The sequence below is a fragment of the Saccopteryx leptura genome, chromosome 2 (genome assembly GCF_036850995.1).
Source record: "Saccopteryx leptura isolate mSacLep1 chromosome 2, mSacLep1_pri_phased_curated, whole genome shotgun sequence".
NCBI lineage: Eukaryota > Metazoa > Chordata > Mammalia > Chiroptera > Emballonuridae > Saccopteryx > Saccopteryx leptura.
The window spans coordinates 233,476,644-233,497,733 of NC_089504.1; the positions used below are offsets into that span (position 1 = coordinate 233,476,644).

Consider the following 21,090-nt stretch of genomic DNA (forward strand, 5'->3'; position numbering starts at 1 on the left):
ATTTGACCTTTCAGTTCCATCAGAACAGCAGGGGCAGAAGCAGGTTTAAGTGAGCGATACTGCGTGCGCCCAGATAAGACCCTTGAGTAGTGTCCATAGTCAGGAAATCTGAAACACCACTTCAGTGGGTTCTGTGGGTTAACACACATAAGGTCATTAGTAATGACCATAACAGGTGACACAAGAGTAACTTAGGGACAAATCCTAGGCGGGCCGGAGGGGAGAGATGTTGGGAAGAAGAGAGAGCTCATGCTGTGCCCCTTACTCAGCTCCACCAGGTGCTGGTCCAGCTGCAGGCCTGTGAGAAGGAGCAGGACTTTTCATCGGCTCCCATTCAAGTCTCCATCAGTGTCCAGCTGTGGCGGCTCCCAGGCTGTCATGAATTCCTGGCGGCTCTAGGTAGGACAGACTTAATTGGTTTCTTTAGTTCCATTTTATTTTTTAAAGTATTTTTCTTCTAATTTCTTTTGGTAAAATCTTAGGGGTTTTTTAATCTTCTTAGATATTTTATTACTCAAAAACAGTTCAAGGTTCCATTGCTTTAGTATAATTCCCAAATGGCCCCCTCTATTATGATTTCATGGCTCTCATTTATAGTCATTTTAATATGAATCTGCTAGATTCAGTGTTGTTGGGAGTCAGACTGTGATTAAAAGCTGAAGAATCATAAAATAACGGTTTTAATGTTTTATATCACTGTCTCCTGGAAACTGGCAGGAAAATATACTATTGAAACCACCTTAGATTTGAGTGTGGGGACCCAGAACTGCATGTACCAGGATCCCTGTTCAGCCCAGGACACTTGTGTTTCCTTTTTCAACACTGTACTCAGCTGAGGCCGCTCCTGAGGTCACTGCACGAGAGCCCATAGCCACACTCCTACTGCTCCACCTAAGTGTCCGTGTGACTTGATTGGGAGCCATTTACACCATAGCTTTTTTTTTTTTTTTTTAAGAATGTTTGCCCTAACAAGACAGTTTCTTTAAAAGTTTTTTTGTTTGCCTTTTTTTTTTTTTTTTTTGTGGCAGAGAGAGTCAGAGAGAGGGACAGATAGACGGGAAGGGAGAGAGATGAGAAACATCAATTCCTCGTTGCAGCTCCTTAGTTGTTCATTGATTGCCCTCTCATATGTGCCTTGACCAGGGGGCTACAGCAGACCGAGTGACCCCCTGCTCGAGCCAGCAACCTTGGGCTTAAGCTGGTGAACCTTGCTCATACCAAATGAGCCCGCGCTCAAGCTGGTGACCTTGGGGTCTCGAACCTGGGTCCTCTACATCCCAGTCTGATGCTCCATCCACTGTGCCACTGCCTGGTCAGGCCTACACCATAGCTTTTTAAAAGCACTTGTTATGTGCCAGGCAGTGTTCTTCTGGGCACTGGGGATGCAGCAATGAGCAAAGGACAAAAGGCTCTGCTCTCTTAGTTTTCATTCTAGTGGGGAAGACAGACAGTTAAGTACCTAATCTAAGGGAGGCACCTTCTAAGGTATGGTGCACTGTGACAGAAAAAATTATCAGGGTCCTAGCGATTGGCCTGGCGCGGGGGGGCAAATCCAGTTGCCAAGAGGCCATGACAAGGCCTTTGGTTTTGAACCTGAGAATGTGGGGAGTGTTTGTGGGATCACACAGCCTGAATTCACTGTTACAGGGACCAGCCATCCGACATGGCAGGGCAGCAAAAGTTCAGAGGAAGGAAACCTTAAAAAAATGTTTCTTCTTCTGCCTGTAATGCCCTGACACTCAGTACTGAGCTGTCTTTTCTAGCCCACATTGTAGCTGACTGTTCCCAGCCCACCTCAACTTAGGGCTGGCTCCATTTGTTTTTGAAAGTAAAAAGAGAAGCTCAGCGCTCCCGCTGCCACACCCTGTGAACAGACACTTTGATGTCCTTTGTGATTTGTACTATTTGTTTTTCTGAGGATTTTAAGCAATCATCTTGGTGTAAGCACAGTAAATATATGCCTAAATAAATGTAGTCAGTAGCAAATGCGGCACGAGTGAGAGAGGCCAGGTTGAGACCCAGGATGGCTCTCTCCCCACTTCTGTGACGGGTGGTAGGGCTAGTCTGGGGGCAGTGATACAGGGGAGGTAAGAAGATGGAGCAAGACCTTCCTCTAGAGAGTTAAGGCTCTTCCTCACACAGGACCTAAGTCTCCCTAGGGTGTGTGCGTGTGGAGCCAGCCTCCTTACCTTTGCCAGGTATACTCGTGGCTCTCTGGTCCTGGGGTTGTGGGTGATTTTCATTGACGTTCCTCTACTTCTCCGTACTCCCCAAATCCTGCCACTACTCCAGGGGTGACTTGGTATACACATATTTCTAATTTTCAAATCCTCTGAATGGAGACTGGGGGTGGAGAGGGAGATAAGAGTCTCCACAGGCCGGGCATCTGGAGAAGTGGCTCCCTCACTCCGAGGGCACCAAGGCTCAGAGATGCCCCATCTAGCCCTCCACATCAAGCATGTGCTGTCACAACCTGTCACAGGGTTGGCAGTCATTTTAGGGGACTCTGTTCTAGTGGAGCAACCAATTCACATAATTCTGGTAAAAGTAGAGGTTTCTAACTGAAACATCACATTTATATTTATTTGTTTTTAAATGCCGAGTTCACCGAGATCTCCCTGTTGCTTTCAGGGGTGGTTTGTTTGTGATCCAGAGAGGAAATAGTGTCCCATAGCAACCAGAACGTGGAGAGGCTGCTTGAGTAAACCTCCTTCCCAAAGGAACGGCAGTCTCACATCAGTATCAGGATCCTTAAGTAAGAATGAAATTAGAGACGCAGACAGATTTCTCCCTCAGTAAATACTCTCCCTCATGAAATCCCTGTAAACGACAAGAGTCCTGTCACTGGAACGTTGTGTGATCAGAGGAGGGACAGCCAGGTATCACACATGCCTGGCTCAGGCCTTCAGCACCAAGTGTTCCCATAGCTTCAAGCAGAGCTCCAAGGTCTGTTGAGGAGCTGAGTGAAGGTTTCAGTGCTAAAGGCTCTCAGGCCCCAATTCTTGCTTGGCATTGCCTTTCTGGTGATGCAGCTCTTGGTCACAGCATGTCTGGCTTCTTTCTTGGGGGATGTCCTGGGTGCCTCTGCACCGCCTCTTAAGTCTACGTGCCATGGCAACCGCTCATTAGCCAGCCTCATGCTCAGGAGGCTCACGCCCTTTGCTTTGCCTGCTCCAAGTCTTAGTAGAACTCTTAGACTTGGGGAGCAGCCCCTCTGGGCTTTGACAGGGTGGAGTCCCTGCAGGGTGATCCAGCCAAGATGGCAGATTCTCCACCATCGCAGAGAATTTATTCCAAGCCCTCAGTGGCGGACGCTGACCAGGTAGGAAGATAATGTCCTTGCCCTTGAGAAGCTTCCACCTTCCCATGCACCAACTTTTAATATTGGATGCAATGTTGAGGGACATGGCCAATTTTTGTCCTGGATAGACTCCTTTAAGCAAACTGTTCTGCAAAAGAATGGAGAAAACAAATGTTAATGAGCCTTACTAATTGGTAAGGTGACCAACTTTTTTACAGTGAAGAGGAGGACAAAAATAAATTGAAGAAAACAGTATCGTAAATAAAAAACATTTTATTCATTGCAACAATAATATACTATAATATGATAAATGCATAATTAAAACATTTGTAATATTTTATATTGTAATTATGCTTACATGCCTATTAATTTTTAATAATTGTAAGAAAAAAGTATTCATTTAGATACAAATACGTCACACCCAATGGATCGACTCTGCATCAATCGAATACGGACATTTACAGATTAGTCTTCCAATATCAAAAAGAAGGACATGTTAGGAGGACACTTTTTGAGGGAGGATGGAACTTACAAAAGAAGGACTGTCCTCCCTCAAGGAGGACGATTTGGTCACCTTATAATTGGGACCCTCAGCTTTCAAGACTGCAGTTCAGGCAGGAAGCAGCCAGTGCTCTGAAGGGACAGAAAGGAGCCCCAGTCAGGGCGTTTGCTGCGGGGCCTGCAGGGGTTCCCATGACACTTTGAGGAGTCCTCCAGCTCTCATCCTTTTCAGGATATGAAATCTTCCCCAAGGAAGCAGATGTTTATGTTCTTTGTTCCTCTAGGTTTTGATCTCTGTGAAGTTGGTCAGGAGGAAGTAATCCTGAAAACCGGGAAACAAGCCAATCGAAGAACCATGCACTTTGCACTCCAGTCCCTGCTTGCCCTTTTTGGTAAGAGCTCTGCCCAGTGCCCCTGCAGGCAGACACCAGCACACCTAGCAATATTTTGGGAAGGGGAAAGAAACGTGAAGGACTGTTTTTTTGTGTATGTGTTAGGGAGTGTTCAAGAGCAGTAAATAAAACTCCCTGCTGTCATGGAACTTACAGTTCACACACCTGCGTGTATGAGATGAGATGCTATGAAGGAAACAAGCAGACTGCATGGGACTAGGCAGTAAGGGTGGCTGCAGAGCAGACAGACGGGTTGGTACCCAGGTCGTTTGGGCTCGGGAGGCAGTTTTCAAGACTGGAGGGAGCACCTGTCTGACCTTCTCTGAGCGCCAAGCAGCTGCAGCTTGAAGACGAAACGTTGGTTCAGATGGTAGCCACGGTGTGAAAGCAGAACAGGACCTGCTGAAGGATGTATATTAGAAAGGGAGGATCAAATGACACCTTGTTTCTTTGGAAGTGCCAGAGGAACTGCCTTTTGCTGAGACCTTGAAAGTGGAAGGAGGAATGGCTTTGAGTTTCATCTTGGACATACTCAATTTTGAAGTATCCATTAGACACCTACATAGGCAGCAGGATACACGAGTTTGGAATTCAGGGTGAGGCCATGATGCAGATACACATGTGCATACAGGTCCGAGGGGAAGAGCACTGAGTCCTGTGGGTACTCTGGGTTCAGAGGTCACAAAGATGAGGGGCCCGAGAAGAGGCCACCAGTGAAGGCAGGGTGCAACCGACTGTGCAAAACTGAGCAATGACCACTGATGTGGTAGCATGGCCATCACTGGTGACCTTTACAAGAAATGGGGAGGACAAAAGCATGAGTGGAGTTGGTTAAGAGAATGGAAGGAGAAGCAGTGGTGAATGTGCATAACTCCCGAGGAGGCTGCTGGAATGAGCAGCGTTGGGCTGCAGCTAGAGGGATGGTGGGCTTAGGCCCTGGTCAGAGCAGGAGGCAGACTCAGGGTTCCAGAAGAGAGGGAGCAGAGTGGAGATAAGGGTCTGCGGGGGTCTCCTAGGGTGTTTCTGTCCCTACGTAAGATTTCCTTTCTCCAATAGAATTGTGTTTTTCAGGATTATAAGATGAATTCAAGTTGTACAAAAGTACCACTTGTATAATTCTTCGCTAGCTTCTATGCATATAAAGATGCTTGTGATTTTGGAAGAAAAATCAAAACAATATAGAATTCTAACTACCCTCTGGGTGCATCCATTTTGTCTTAGATTCTACTGAGCTGCCCAAGCGCCTCAGCCTTGACAGCTCGTCTTCCCTGGAGTCCCTGGCCTCAGCCCAGTCTGTCTCCAATGCCCTCCCCATGGGCTACCAGCACCCTCCCTTCTCTCCCACCGGTGTAGACAGCATTGCCTCGGACGCCATCTCTGTGTACAGTCTGAGTTCCATTGCTTCCTCAATGAGCTTTGTCTCTAAACCTGAGGGTGGATCAGAAGGTGGGGGACCCCGAGGACGGCAGGACTACGACAGGTCCAAGAATGCTTACCCACAGCGATCCACCCTGCCTCGGAGCCAGCTGTCCCCCCAGACCCGTGCTGCAGACAGCAAAGAAGAAGAAGAATATGAAGGATTTTCTATCATCAGCACTGAGCCTTTGGCAGCCTACCAAGAAAACAGAAAGACACGCTTCTCACCGGATCACAAACAGTCCCGAGGAGGGGCAGCTGGAGGTGTGAAAGTTTCGATAAGCTCCAAGGGGAGCGTAAGCACTCCAAATTCTCCAGTTAAAGTGACTCTGATTCCCAGCCCAAACTCACCCTTCCAAAAGGTTGGGAAACTAGCAAGTTCGGATACGGGAGAATCAGACCAGTCTAGCACAGAAACAGATAGTACCGTGAAATCCCAGGAAGAGAGCAACCCAAAGCTCGATCCACAAGAGTTGGCCCAGAAAATTCTAGAGGAGACACAAAGTCATCTCATTGCAGTGGAGCGTCTTCAGAGGGGCAGCAGTCAGACCAGCAAGAGTAATAACCCAGAAGATGGCATTTCCCTGCCAAATAATGCTGCTGTCTTCAGAGCATCAGAAACAAGTGCGTTCAGCAGACCCACCCTCTCCCATCAGAAGAGTCAGCCGTCACCAATTCCTGTGAAACCAAAGCCCCCAGCCAGAAGCTCATCTCTGCCCAAGGTGAGCTCAGGGTATAGCAGCCCCACAGCCTCGGAGGCGTCCAACAAAGACAGCCTGAGCCAGCAGAGTGGCCGGCCATCGCCTGGCTCTGACTCCCAGACTTCACTGACTGACCAGCCTCTCTTTAAACTGAAGTATCCAAGCTCTCCTTACAGTGCTCACATTTCCAAATCACCCAGGAACATGTCCCCAGGCTCAGGCCATCAATCTCCTGCTGGCAGTGCACCATCCCCCGCTCTCTCCTATTCCTCAGCTGGCTCTGCCCGCTCAAGTCCAGCTGATGCTCCTGATATAGACAAACTGAAAATGGCAGCCATTGATGAAAAGGTGCAGGCTGTCCACAACCTGAAGATGTTCTGGCAGAGCACACCCCAGCATTCCACAGGACCAATGAAAATATTCCGGGGGACCCCTGGAACGATGACTTCCAAAAGAGATGTCCTCAGTCTATTAAATTTGTCACCTCGGCACAACAAGGAGGAAGGAGTAGACAAACTTGAACTTAAGGAGCTGTCTCTGCAACAACACGGAGAAGCGCCACAAAAAGCCCCTCCAAACGGACACTGGCGCAGCGAGACCACCACATTGAGCACGCTGTCACCACCTGCTGGCCCTCCTACTGCAGCTCCTACTCGCCCTTTGAGACTTCCTTCTGGAAACGGCTACAAGTTTCTGTCCCCAGGAAGATTTTTTCCTTCCTCTAAATGTTAAAGCATCTTTTGGACCCAATGACTCAGAGTGCAGCAGCCCGCAGAGGGGTTCCGCACTCGGCCTACTCCCTTGTCTGAGTGCAGTCACCCAATGAAGCCACCAGCCACCTCCCAAAGGGTGCACTCTCCAGGCAAGTGGCACCACCATGCCTAGGTGCCACCTCACACATAGCTAGTGGCTTCTCTGGGCCAGATTCACCAAAAGCCAAGACTTCTGTGAGGTTGATACAGGAGGCTCATGGAATTTTCTACACACTTCACCAGATGTTTACCTTTGAACTCTCTGCTTCTTATCCTTGATGAGATTCTTCAACAGGACTTTTGTATAACAATGGCCATGGTTCTGGGTGGGAAGAGGAGAGGGAGCACATATTTTGCTAAGAGGTAGATGTGCAGTACCTTTTATACACAGACATACAAACAAAGCTTTTTTAGGGCTTTCAGGTGCTGGTTGGGGGTGGGATATATAAAATCTAACTTGAATTCTACATGAAAATGTTATATTAGCCAAAACCAGAATAATGGTTTTAAAAATGCCAATGATTTATAGTTAAATTGTAGCAATTTTGGTCTCATGGTATTGTAACATCACAGGAACAATGCAATAATTCACATCAAAACAGCGCTTCCATCCTGAACTCTGCCTCACTGAGCTCTACAACTGTCCCTGGGGCCCACTGTCAACCAAACTTGATCTTAAAAAATTTATCTAACTCTTATCCAGGCATTTTAGACTATGCAATTGTGATTTTAAATGCAACTTTGTGCTTTTAAAATATTACTGACCTTTTTTGTACGTGGATAAAAAACTTGGATTTTATTATCGATAGTACTTTGCATTTATAGCTATTATTTTTAAATGCTCAAAAAGTTTTTTAAAATGTCAAATTTTAAATAGTCATCAATAATTAATTATCAAGCTTTGGGTTGGAAAGACTAAAGCAAAAAAAAAAAAAAAATTCCTCTGGCTAACTAGATTTAATCAGAATCTAGCCTTCCAGCTCCTATTCCCTTTATTAGCCGCATACTTTTTATTCTCTTTTCCCATCTCCAGGCCTCTAAAACCACTTCTGCCTAAATCTGTTGCCAGGTTCCCACAATCCCAGCTCCCCATGTCTGTGAGCTACACAGAGACCCTCATCTTAGCTATGACCAGCGCCCCTTGCTCCTGCGTCTGAAGGACAAGCCCCCTCCCCTCCCACAGAGGCTTTAATGTCATAGCCTGAGAAGCAGGGCCTTTGTTGGGATTTACATCCAAATAGTGAACAGGGAACTAGATATCCCTCAGTGTTGTCACAGAAAACAAAGTGGACTTTCCCTACAGCCGTGACAGCACAGAAAGTGTTGCCAGCTGGGAGGAGACAAAAGAATAAGAAGGGGCAACCATTAACATATTTGAATAAAAAAATGGTGAAAATCATATTAGTGCTAAATTTAGTTGGAGAATTTAAAGAAGGCTCTCTTAGATAATTCTAAAATTAAAAACCTGCCCTCACTGTGAGGGTATATGTATATTACACAAAGGTGGGCTTGGCCTGGAACACCAGCAACACATGAGTGGACTCGAGGGGCCTGGCAGGAGGGACACTAACATCAAGACCCCCAGGGGGAGTTTTTAACCTTGGGTAGGATCTCACTTTATAAACAGGCACTGACCACCTGCCCTGTTCCTTAGTGTACTCAGAAAAGAGGAACAGATAACAGTTGTTCAATTCGTGTTATTATTCTCTGCTATGTCATAGAGGTTTTTGCATTTAATCCAAGTTATGTTGACAAAAGCAAACAATAAGGATGCCCCATCTAACCCTGATCCAACACTGGTAGAGAAATACTTTATAAAGAAGCAAGCAATTATGAGGTTGTTTTTGTCAGTAGGGGGAAATGGTAATAAAAGTACTAGTGTAGCAAATGAAAGCCACCTTTATAGCACTGTGCATTAGATAGCAAAATCAGGTCCTCAATAATGAAAACTAAACCTCAAAGTAAATTTTAACTCATATGTAGATAGTTGGGCTGTTCCTTTCTCAGCAAATCTCAGCCTCTTTCCCAAGTGCCAAGGAGCCCTGGAGGAAAGGCCTGCGGTCTGCGCTCCATCCATGAGGATGAGGGTGCTGCCCTGTCTGACCACCTCTAGCGCACCCCCTCTACCACTAGGGCCACTTCGCATGGTCAGCAAGCCAGCTACAAGGACTCGTGGACCCTAATCTGGTTTTAGTCCTATGTACATTGTTGTTTTAAGTTTCATGTTGAAAAGCCAAATGGTATGTGTGTTTTTGTTGTTCTAGATATAAGCTTCAATGAAAAAAAGCTAAGATGATGAAATAATAGGACCAAACTAAAAATCACTGTAGAAGTCATCGCTTCTTTATGTTAACTGTCAGTCTTGGTATTTTCAGGAGTGAAATGGATATAAAATCCGAGTGGATTTTTTAGGCTACACTGAAAAAAGTATGCACTTAAAAATTATGTGGGATGATATAATTCACAGATTTCTTTGTACAGATCAGGAGTTGGCAAACTACAACCCACAGGCTAAATCTGCTCAGAGGCCTGGCTTTTTATAGCCATGAGCTAGGAATAGATTTTACATTTTTAAATAGTTATTTAAATACCTCTGTATAAATAGTCTTGACTTTGCCTCTTGGCCCATAAAGCTTAAAATATCTAAATACCTGGCCTTTTAAGAAAGTTTGCTGACTCCTGGTACAGAGAACAGAAAACAATTAGAATGATCTGTTGTTTCTACAACTAGAGAAAGGAAGTGTCAGATTTTGGACAAAACTGACTGGCATGCATGAGAACCCCAAGCCACATGGATAGAAGCGTATGACTCCCCCATAGTCTCTGGCTCTTTGCTCCACTTGGGAAGGAGTCAATGAATGTGGGTAAAATTAAAAAAAAATTTTTTTTCTTCTCCATATGCAGATACCATTGGATACAATTATTTTCAGCTCAGGAAATTGGAATGCCCTCCCCTACTGTATCCCATCAGATGCAACTACACCGAACACAAGCAATAAAATCTCCCTTTCCTAGAAACCTTGGTATGACCACAAAGCATGGTAGTAGTAGCTCTACCTTAATGCTCATCAGTGAACTACTCAACTACTTTGCCAATTTTAACTAAGTCAAATACCAAGACACAATTAGCTACTAAATTTACATTTTGATCCACATTAGTGTGTAGTAAAATGAAAAAATTCACGCCTCCATCCCATTTGAAAAAACCATGGTCCACATTGATGCTAGCTGGGTCTCAGCAGGACACCAGGTGCTGCACACACTGTCCCTATCCTGATCTTGTGTCCCAGCGACTGCAGGTGATCATTGTAGCAAGTCTCCCAGTACAGTGCCTGCCTGTCCCATCACCTCTCACCACAAGGAGAACTGTCACTTTGTTAGTTTCAGTTCAGGTTGGAAAAAATACCATACCATGCAATAATCTGGTTTACTTTTAGTAAGTAGGCAAAAAGTGAAAACTGTATAATATTTCATCACATATTTTGTTGTTTTATCTAAAATGATTGTACATGTGGTTTGTGAACTGGGCCCTTGTCTGTGCCAGACCCTTCAAAGATGTTCCATGTAAGGACACATACGGTCACCTCTCCCTTCCTTAGACCCCTTTCCCACTTGGCACTCACACCCCTTGTATGCAGTGTTAGCCATCTTTGGCCTATGTGGACATTTTTGTAAATTTCAGTTTCCAGATGGCATTAAACTTTTTATATTATGAAATTTATCATGTAAAAAGAACTTCATATTTTTATTGAGATTGCTAAGGCACTTGGCCTTCCTTTGTGATTTCAGTGTCTATTAAAGCATGAGTTCCCTCGGTTTTAAGTGATGTATCTGAATTGCTTTCTGTACACATTCCACACTTCCTAGGTTTCTTTGCAGTACAGAGTGGTCATGTGTCACTAATGAGCATGTGTCTCTGTCTGGACCCTCATGTTTGCCAGGAGGAGAGCCCGAGAGAGAGCACAGCAGAGCCAACCTGCATGCAGACTTCTCAGAAGGCAACTTCTGCAGCTGAGATCTCTCTCCAGTCTCTCAGCGGGTACAGGAACCAGCTATCTCTACATCTCCACCCTTCTTAACAGTCTCTATGTAGCTTCTTTTATAAATCCTTGGATATAATACTCCTGTTTAGCTGTCTTTCAAGTTGGTCATTCATGCTGACTGCTCTATAATTCAGCTGTCAATCCGGTTTGGCGCCAGTAGGAAGTATGTGTAGCTTCCACCTAATCTGCAGCCATCTTGAATCCTGGTACTTTTCTCTTTTTTTTACTTTTCTCAATTTAAACCTTTCTTCAACTTTCCCAATGAGTATGCTTGTTTACAGTCTCTAATAATACTAAATAGTGGCACAAACAGAGGGGGACTGACAGGCTAATGCTGCATCCATTCCAGCAAATGAGGCCAAAACATCTGGGTCCACATACATTAAAGGGCATGTTGGCATTAAGGAAACATTTTGCCTCTCAAATGGATTTACATCCAATCTCAAGATATTTATTAAATTTGTAGCAATTGTGCATTTAGGCTACAGGGAACAATACTATTCTTTAAGATATAAATGTTCTCAATATATTTATATTAAATAAAAAGTTTTTGCATTTCTAAAATAACTAGATCCTGGGAATAGAACTCAGAGTTTACCTTGTTAGTTAACTGGGACAAGTAAGTGAATTTTGATTTCTAACCAACCTGGCAGCATTTTGCCAGTCTTCTTTTACTTTTTATACAGAGCTTTCTAAAGTATAGCCATTTTCTTTTTGAAGCAAAAATGCAAAAGAGACGGTTCTTATTTCAAAAGTGTTTGTTTTAGTAAATAGAATATAGCCAATAAATAAATAAGCAGACAGTTATAGTAAGTTTTGAAAAGTCCATAAAATAAAGCTGGTGCACTTCCCTTCATAAGATGCCATTCTCTCCTGTACCACACACAGTCACACAGCCTGAAGAGAATGCCAATTACCATGCCCTGGCCCCCATGGCCTGTTCCAAGAATTGCCTTGGCCCCCCTGAGGGACAAGATCGCTTACAGAGTCAGTTGTGTTTTAATGGGAAGGACCTACTCTCCTGGCTGCAGGTGACTAGGCCAGAGCAGGGCAACCAACCCTGTGGGAGGACAAATGTTTAGGTAGAGTCCCTGCAATCACATTCCTTTTCTCATAAATTCAACCCAGGAATTTTGACTAGATCAAGCCTTAGCAGGTTAAGTGAAAGCCAAAAACTTTTGATGGAAACAGGTCAGTGAGCCCAGCATGGGCATGTGCAGGTCAGCACTGCAGAGGTGCAAAAACTATGAACAGAGGACACCAGCAGTAGAGAAAGAAGAAAAAAAGAGATGCAAAGCCCCCTTGAGAAAGAAAGTTTCAGACCACTCTACAGTTCCATGTTCAACTACTTGCCACTTGGGGTAACTTAAATGTTTTTTTTTCCTTTACATTTAATGGCTTTAATTGTGGGTGTCTGAGCCTATGGTAGAACAGAAGTTAGATTTGGAGTAGGGAGGGGGGATGTAGAGTCAGGTAAGCTGAAGACAAATGACAGTAAAGAAATAAAGATATTTGTGTATATCTTTAATGTATATATGAATGATATATCAAAAAATGGAAGAACACACAAAATATGGAAGTCTGAGGCCATACCATGAAAGGTCATTACAGTGCCCTTTTATGGCCTTAAAACACTCAGATATAAAAGAATCAGTCAGAAGAGAAGTTCCTTCTCAGGCCAAGCCTCAGCTTGGCCTGCCCTTCTAGTACTAGGGGTGGAACTGTCTGGGCTCTTCACACCAACACCTCCACTTGCCCCCTAAAGGACAGTGTCAGTAACTATCCCCTTTCTTCCCTGCATTGTCAGAGTTTTCCTCTCAGATGAATCATCCTTATCAGCACAAACATGTGGCAATCTTTCAAATAAGCCCCAGGTCCTCATCCAGCCAACACTTCATTTCTTTGTTCTTCTTTCAGACCAAAGCTTCTCACTGGTCTACCATGTTTTTTGCCTCCAACACAAGACCAATAGCTACATCCATGCTGCAAAATCTAGGGGTCAATTCTTAAGTTATTTGCATATAGTACAAAGGATACAGCATCACTTAATGAGGTAGTCTTGAACTAAAAGCTTAATATGCACTTAAGCTTTTAAATATATGCATATAACTTTCAATTTACTGTAAACACAGAGATTAGAATAAATTACACAACCCCATGAGAAAACAATAAGGCAAATGCAGAGGGTGAGGCCACCCACCACTCCATACAGTGCTTTTCAGTACAACTTCTGCAGCAATGAAAATCTGTGCTGTCTAATAGGCATGTATGGCTACCAAGCAACAAAAATATGGCTACTGAGTTAGGGTCTAAATTTTTATTTTAATAAAATTTTAATTTATTTATATGTATAGTGGACTGGTCTGGTCTCTTAAGTTCAATACTGAGTGGAAAAAATAGAGTCTAGGTACTCTTCAAGAATAAAAGAATTAGGCCCTGGTCGGTTGGCTCAGTGGTAGAGCGTTGGCCTAGCGTGCGGAGGACCCGGGTTCGATTCCCGGCCAGGACACACAGGAGAAGCGCCCATTTGCTTCTCCACCCCTCCGCCGCGCTTTCCTCTCTGTCTCTCTCTTCCCCTCCCGCAGCCAAGGCTCCATTGGAGCAAAGATGGCCCGGGCGCTGGGGATGGCTCTGTGGCCTCTGCCTCAGGCGCTAGAGTGGCTCTGGTCGCAACATGGCGACGCCCAGGATGGGCAGAGCATCGCCCCTGGTGGGCGTGCCGGGTGGATCCCGGTCGGGCGCATGCGGGAGTCTGTCTGACTGTCTCTCCCTGTTTCCAGCTTCAGAAAAAAAATGAAAGAAAAAAAAAAAAGAATAAAAGAATTAGCCCTGGCCGGTTGGCTCAGCGGTAGAGCGTCGGCCTGGCGTGCGGGGGACCCGGGTTCGATTCTGGCCAGGGCACATAGGAGAAGCGCCCATTTGCTTCTCCACCCTCACCCCCTCCTTCCTCTCTGTCTCTCTCTTCCCCTCCCGCAGCCAAGGCTCCATTGGAGCAAAGATGGCCCGGGCGCTGGGGATGGCTCCTTGGCCTCTGCCCCAGGCGCTAGAGTGGCTCTGGTCGCGGCAGAGCAACGCCCCGGAGGGGCAGAGCATCGCCCCCTGGTGGGCAGAGCATCGCCCCTGGTGGGCGTGCCGGGTGGATCCCGGTCGGGCGCATGCGGGAGTCTGTCTGACTGTCTCTCCCCGTTTCCAGCTTCAGAAAAATACAAACAAACAAACAAAAAGAATAAAAGAATTTTAAGAGACATCAGAACCAAATGTAAAAACGTTTCTATATATTAGCAACAAATACTGGAAAACAAAATTAAAACCAATTCTCTTTACCATTATGTCAATAAGCATAAAATAAAACTAAAATAATTAAAACACACTGTACTGTATAGTTAAAATGTGTGCAGTTCATAACATGCCTATTATACCTCAAAGTTGAAGAAAAATACTTAGAATAAATTAAAAGTCAGATAAGATTTTTACATTGAAAACTACAAAAGCACGCTGAGAAACGTTAAAGACACAAATGGAAAGAGATACTGCGTTTATGGATGGAATATCCAATACTGTTAAGATGTTAATTCTCCCCAAATTTATCTACAGCATTAACATGATTACAATGAAAATCTTGGTAGGAAAAAAAGGTTGACCTCATGACTTTAAAGCTATCCTTAAGAATGTGATTTTAGCATATAAACAAGCATATCAGTGGGTACAGGAGAGCCTATAAATATATGGAGACAAATAGAGCCCAGACATAATATGGTCAACCGATTTTCAATAAAGGGTGCCAAGCAAATTCATTGGGAAAAGGACAGTATTTTCAGTATGTGGTACGAAAACAACTACATATCATTTAAGGTGAAAAATCCTCAATGGTTACCTCAAACACACTCAAAAATTAATACAAGATGGATCATAAACCTAGACATAAAAGCTGAAATTATAAAGCTCATACATAAGAGAATATCTTTTTGACCTTCAGTCAGGCAAAGATTTCTTAAGACACAAAAAACATTAACCATATAAGAAAAGTTAATAAACTGGAATCTCAAAATTAAAACTGTCTGCTCTTCAAAAGACATCACTAAGAAAATGAAAAGCAGAACCTAGAACGTATTCATGATACTTTTTCATGGTACCTTTACCTGATAAAAGACCTGTATTATAATATATATATATATATATGTAAAATGCCTGCAACTCAATAATAAACATCAAACAATAAAATAAAGGCAAATGATTTGAACAGAAACCTCACAAAGGGAGATATAGAAATCATCAACAAGCAAGTGAAAATGTGCTCCGTAATGCACTTCCCACCTTTAGAATGACTAAATTAAAAAGACTGACCATATCAAATGTTGGTGAGTATACAGAACAACTAGAACTCTCATACCTTGTGAGTGAGAGTGTAAAAATGACACAACCACCTTGGAAAAATGTTTGTCAGTTTTTCATAAAACTTACCATACACTCACTCAATTCTATGTCTAAGTATATATTTGCCCATGAAAAATGAAAACAGATTCCCCCCGAGAGACTCATACAAGAATATTCATAGTTGCTTTATTAATAGTAGACCCCAACTGGAAAGAACCCCAAAGGCTATCGGCAAGTGAATGGATAATCAAATTTTGGTATAGTTCATGAACATACTACTACACAATAATAAGAAATGAACTGATATGTGTAACATGAATGAATATCAGATAATGAGACTAATAAGAGCTTGTGCCAGAAAGCCTGTTCACACCCTCATGCCCCTTCCCTACCCTCCTCTAACTCACAGGGCTGGGTGCCAGGAGCTACATTTCCCCGGGCCCTGCTAGCAGGTTTCTGGTTAGATTTGTATGAAAAGCACTCACACAAAATTTGAAGGCAGAAGAGATGCAAAAGTATATTTTTTTGTTCCTTTGTCATGAATGGGCAAATCCCTAACAGATTTTAGCAGATGTGAGACTTTGCAGCATCCTTCAGGTGTTTGCTGTAAATCACCAGCCTAATAATCAGTTGGTGACAATTTCCAGAGATTTTTCTGTAGTTTCTGCACCTTCCTGACTCCCTGAAAGTTGGTGGCAAACCTGAGAGGTAGCAGTCATTTCCTGCACCTTTATACCTCCAGTCCTGCCACTGCTTCTGTAAATGCCCAATTCTCCACACTAAATCCGTTCTTGCTTGAAATACTTAAAAGAGGTTTGTTTTCCTGATTGGACCCTGGCTGGATGAAAAGGTATGGCAAATAGGAAGTGTGATAAAGATTAGCACAGAAGTAGACCACCAGACTAATGAAAGAGAAAGCTCAGAATTAGACCTGTGATTTATAAAAATTTGTAGTGAAACTGCAGATCAGTTTCTTAGATAGTTCATAGGTCAAAATATGAACTATTTAATAATACTGCTAGAACTCATTTCATAATAAACATCCATCTCAAAATAAAAAATAACTGGGTCCCTACTTCTAACCATACACAAAAATCAATTCCAAGTGAATTAAAGCCTTGAATGTGAAAATAACTTTTATAAATTTTATGAAAGAATACTTTTATGATTTCAAAGAAAACGTTTCTCAATAGGACACAAAAAATCATATATCAGAAAGGAAATTAACCTCTGCATATCAAAAAGCTCTCTCCCTCCTCTTTACCTTCCCAAAACATTCAGAACAAAAGCCTGGGGTGGCTCTGAGCAAGACAGGTATTCAAATAGAAGGAGGAGCATGGTGGCCCAGGGAGATAACAGTTCCATCAGGGGAGGAGTGCGCCCTTGAGGGCTGGGGAAGGCCGAGCAGGATGTCCAGCACAGGCTGGCTGAAGATGACCACACGGAGTGGTGATGATGGCCCCATGTAGTTAGTGTGCATGTGGTGTGCTGGCCCTGAGTGGGTGGGCAGCAGTGGCAATGGCAACAAAGATATGTTACATACAGTGGGATTACACAAATACACAAATTAATATAAGGATAATGGGAGTAAGGTTTCTAACTGTTGGAAATGGAGTTACAAATATGGAAAGGTGGAATGAACCAAAATGGTATTGGTCTGGAACTGGCAGTATTGATGTAAACTCATGGCTTACATCCAGCAACTGATTGATAGACATATAGATATATTCCTCTGACTGGGCGGGCCTGGCAGCAGCAACACCCCAAGAGGAATGAAATGCCTAACACTCAGATTTTGGCTTCTAAATACTGTTTTTCATTAAAAGGAACCAGGGTTCTCTGAAAAATAGCCGATTCCAGGGGTAGAATATTTTGTGTACCATAAAGTTAAAAAGTGCACAAAGACTGGGACATGTCAAAAGTACACAGATAACAATTTATACGGGCTCCCACCGGCCAGATCAAGTACAATTTGAATAGCAAAATAAATGACACTAATAGTAAATTATACTGCATTGAATAAAAAAGGAAATGGTAAGTCTACACTGATATTAAAAGATGAATAGATTGAAAGTTTGATGAGGAACAAGACAGTTTCCATCTGTGGAAATTATCATTTTTAAAAAATTTTTTGTTACTCCTTATCAAGCTCGTGGCCTCATCTTCTGGAAAATATTAAGTATACCTTATAATTGCTGTTTTACTGTCCTTGTTTCTTTAATTCTATTGTCTGTGTTCTCGTCAGTTTTGAAAGAATTTTCTCCTCAGTAAAGGTTATTTTCCTACTTTGCATCCCTGGTAATTACTGCTTAGATGCTGGACACTAACTTACACCGGTCTGGGACATGGTTACTTGGAAACAGTTTGACCCTTTCGGGGCTTGCTTTTAAGCTTTGTTAGGTTAGGACTTGAGCAGTCCATAGTCCAAGGCCAAGTCAACTCCACCACTGAGGTGACCACATTGAGAATCTACCCAATGCCTTGCACGTATTATTATGAAGTCTCTCCATTCTGGCTGGTGGAAACATTAATTATTCTCATCCCTGTGAGCTCCACACATTGTTCTGTCTGTTCATTATGGTGGTTTTGTCCCCAGTCTCAGCTAGTTTCCTCACAAAAGTGTTAAAGACTTGAGAACTCTTTGCAGATCTCCAGAGCTCTATGTAACTCTCTCCTCTCTTATATTCCATCTTGTGAATTCTAGCCACTTGGCCTCCCAAATCCTCACCCTCAACTCACAAAAACCACACTGAGCTTGTATGAGTTCCCCTGCCCTCTGATTAGGCCGGGAAACTCTCTCCAGGCAGAAGTTGGGCAATCATGGGGCTCGCCTCACTTGAGAGGTTAGTAGCTAGCATTGCCTAGCATCCAAGGTTTCAGAACTACTGTTTCCTATATTCTGTCAGATTTTCGTTATTGTTTAAGACTTTTGGGGAAGTCTGGACCCTGTTATTCCAATATGGCTGGAAGTGGGTACGGAGAATGGGATATTTACATTGTTTCAGAGTACTTTACCACAACATATTTTCCAATCACAAAGAGGAAAAGTATAACTTAACATAGGGAAGCCTGGCAGACACCACTTTAACAAAGTGACCAAAAATTGGACAAATTGGAATCATGTGCCACTTTATAATGAAGGTCCTTATTGGATACACTGAGAAGATCACAGCATTTACTTTTGTGATATTCCTGCCAAAGATATACAACCTGAATCTAATCATGAGGAAACATCAAACCCAAACTGAAAGACATTTTACAACACAACTGGCCTGTGAACTGTATAAATATTTTGGGAAGTAATTTGAGAACAATTATGAAAGATGTTTTTTTTTGTTTGTTTGTTTGTTTTACTTTTTTTTAATAACAGGGTTTTTTTTGGTTTTTGTTTTTTGTATTTTTCTGAAGCTGGAAATGGGGAGAGACAGTCAGACAGACTCCCGCATGCACCCGACCGGGATCCACCCGGCACGCCCACCAGGGGCTACGCTCTGCCCCTCCGGGGCGTAGCTCTGCTGCGACCAGAGCCACTCTAGCGCCTGGGGCAGAGACCAAGGAGCCATCCCCAGCGCCCGGGCCATCTTTGCTCCAATGGAGCCTTGGCTGCGGGAGGGGAAGAGAGAGACAGAGAGGAAGGGAGGGGGGTGGAGAAGCAAATGGGCGCTTCTCCTATGTGCCCTGGCCGGGAATCGAACCCGGGTCCCCCGCACGCCAGGCCGACGCTCTACCGCTGAGCCAACTGGCCAGGGCATGAAAGATGTTTATACCTTGTGACTCAGCAATTTAACTCATAAATATTCTAGAAAAAACATATGCAAGTGTATAAGGGGACCTATTGGAATACCATATGGTATTATTACAGCAAAATGTTAAAATTAACTTAAATACCCACCAAGAAGAGACTGACGATATAGCATAACAATGAAAAAGAATGAACTAGAGCTATACATCGCAACATGGATAAACCCCATCAATAATGGTGAGTAAAAATCATCTATTATAGATATGCATGGGAATTATAATAGCACATTTACAGGGCAGGTATGGAAGGAATACACCCAGCAGTTTCAACTGTATTTATAATATTTTACTTCCTAGGACAGATGGTAGACATGGGTTTTCATTATGTTATTTTCTTTTCTTTATGTCTGAAACTTTTTTACTGAAAAATGTTATTAATATAAGCTGAAACAATTCCATCCAAATTGGTTAAAATAAAAAACACTTGCAATCTCTATGCAGCTAATATCAGATAAACTTTCACTGTATTAATGAATAATTTCCAAACATTTGGCTAATTCTGACATGTAGCAAAGGCTATCAATTTCATCTGGAACCTGACCAAGTTGATTCTTCATCCAGATTTGAATAGCTGGTAAAGCTTTAATATATCTTGAAAGACTGAGTGGGATGGCTATTATCAACCTGCATTGACAAGCAATAGTATATAGGATATTTGCCACATAGTTGTAGACAGCTACACATAAAAAAAAAGTTCAACTTCATAAAAAAAAAGTTAACTTACCACCCTGGCCAGATAACTTGGTTGGGTGAAGCACTGTCCCGATGTGCAAAGGTTGCTGGTTTGATCCCTGGTTAGAGCAAATGCAGGAACAGCTTGATGTTCCTGTCTCTCTCTCCCTCTCTCTCTTTCCTCCTCCTCTCTCTCTCAAATCAATAAATTTAAAAAGATTAATTTACTAACCAAAAATTATATTTTTACACACATGCATACATATCAGATGAGGCATATAGAATGAGAGTCTAAAGTTTCCCATTACAGGTAACAGGGTAGAGGCGTTTCTTTCCTAGTCTTTGGGAAAAAATAGCTGTTTGAGAAATGACAAACTCTTTTAGGTTGGCTATGTGGGCTAAACAATTCTGACTTTGATTTTAATAAGAAAACATATGAATGAAGCCAGTTCAAAATGGAGTTGGAGCTGCCATCCCAGAGATTGCCTTGCAGGTCTTGCTCCTTGTGGAGCCTTTGAATGTTTGAACTGGGCAAAATAACCTTTGACTGGGCCAAACTAACACTGTATTCCAATCAACTGTTTGCAGACATACTAAGAAAACAAAATTTTTTTTTTTTTTTTTTGTGGCAGAGGCAGAGAGAGTCAGAGAGAGGGACAGATAGGGACAGACAGGAAGGGAGAGAGATGAGAAACATCAATTCTTCGTTGCGATTCCTTAGTTGTTTATTGATTGATTTCTCATATATGCCTTGACCCGGGGGCTACAGAAGACTGAGTGACCCCTTGCTTGAGCCAGTGACCTTGGGCTCAAACCAGTGAGCCTTGCTCAAACCAGATGAGCCTGTGCTCAAGCTGGCACCCTCAGGGTCTTGAACCTGGGTCCTCCACATCCCAGTCCAATGCTCTATCCACTGCGCCACCACCTGGTCAGGCCTAAGAAGACAAAAATTTAAGGACATTCTTTAGAATCAGCACCATCACATACAGCTAAAGAATAACTCAGCTTATAGTACGTACAGAAATCCCTACATTCTATTCATATAATTATCTCCCTTCCCTTTCTTATAAACTTCCCTTGCCTTCACCCCGTACATAATTGGGACATACAGCTAGTGCTCAACTTACGACCATGATT

General features: G+C 43.2%; 1 protein-coding gene and 1 long non-coding RNA gene across 3 annotated transcripts in view; one reads left to right on the forward strand and one right to left on the reverse strand.

Annotated features, from left to right (window-relative positions):
* The window catches only part of TTC28 (tetratricopeptide repeat domain 28), a 654,105-nt gene extending 646,786 nt beyond the window's left edge, over positions 1 to 7,319 (forward strand). The window contains exons 21-23 of the mRNA XM_066370598.1: positions 270 to 399; positions 4,087 to 4,194; positions 5,416 to 7,319. Coding sequence (XP_066226695.1) covers positions 270 to 399; positions 4,087 to 4,194; positions 5,416 to 7,043 — 1,866 coding nt within the window. The 3' untranslated portion in view covers positions 7,044 to 7,319. The remainder of the gene's footprint in view (positions 1 to 269; positions 400 to 4,086; positions 4,195 to 5,415) is intronic.
* LOC136395572 (uncharacterized) lies at positions 260 to 20,862 on the reverse strand. Of its 2 annotated transcripts, XR_010749353.1 has the most exons (6): positions 20,367 to 20,862; positions 20,006 to 20,288; positions 7,315 to 7,385; positions 4,360 to 4,596; positions 2,190 to 3,449; positions 260 to 395 (listed from the first exon to the last, which is right to left on the reverse strand). It is a non-coding gene; the product is annotated as an uncharacterized lncRNA (long non-coding RNA). The 2 variants fall into 2 exon arrangements; XR_010749354.1 differs by lacking the exon at positions 7,315 to 7,385 and having other exon boundaries at positions 4,360 to 4,593.
* Positions 20,863 to 21,090: the final 228 nt, after the last annotated feature.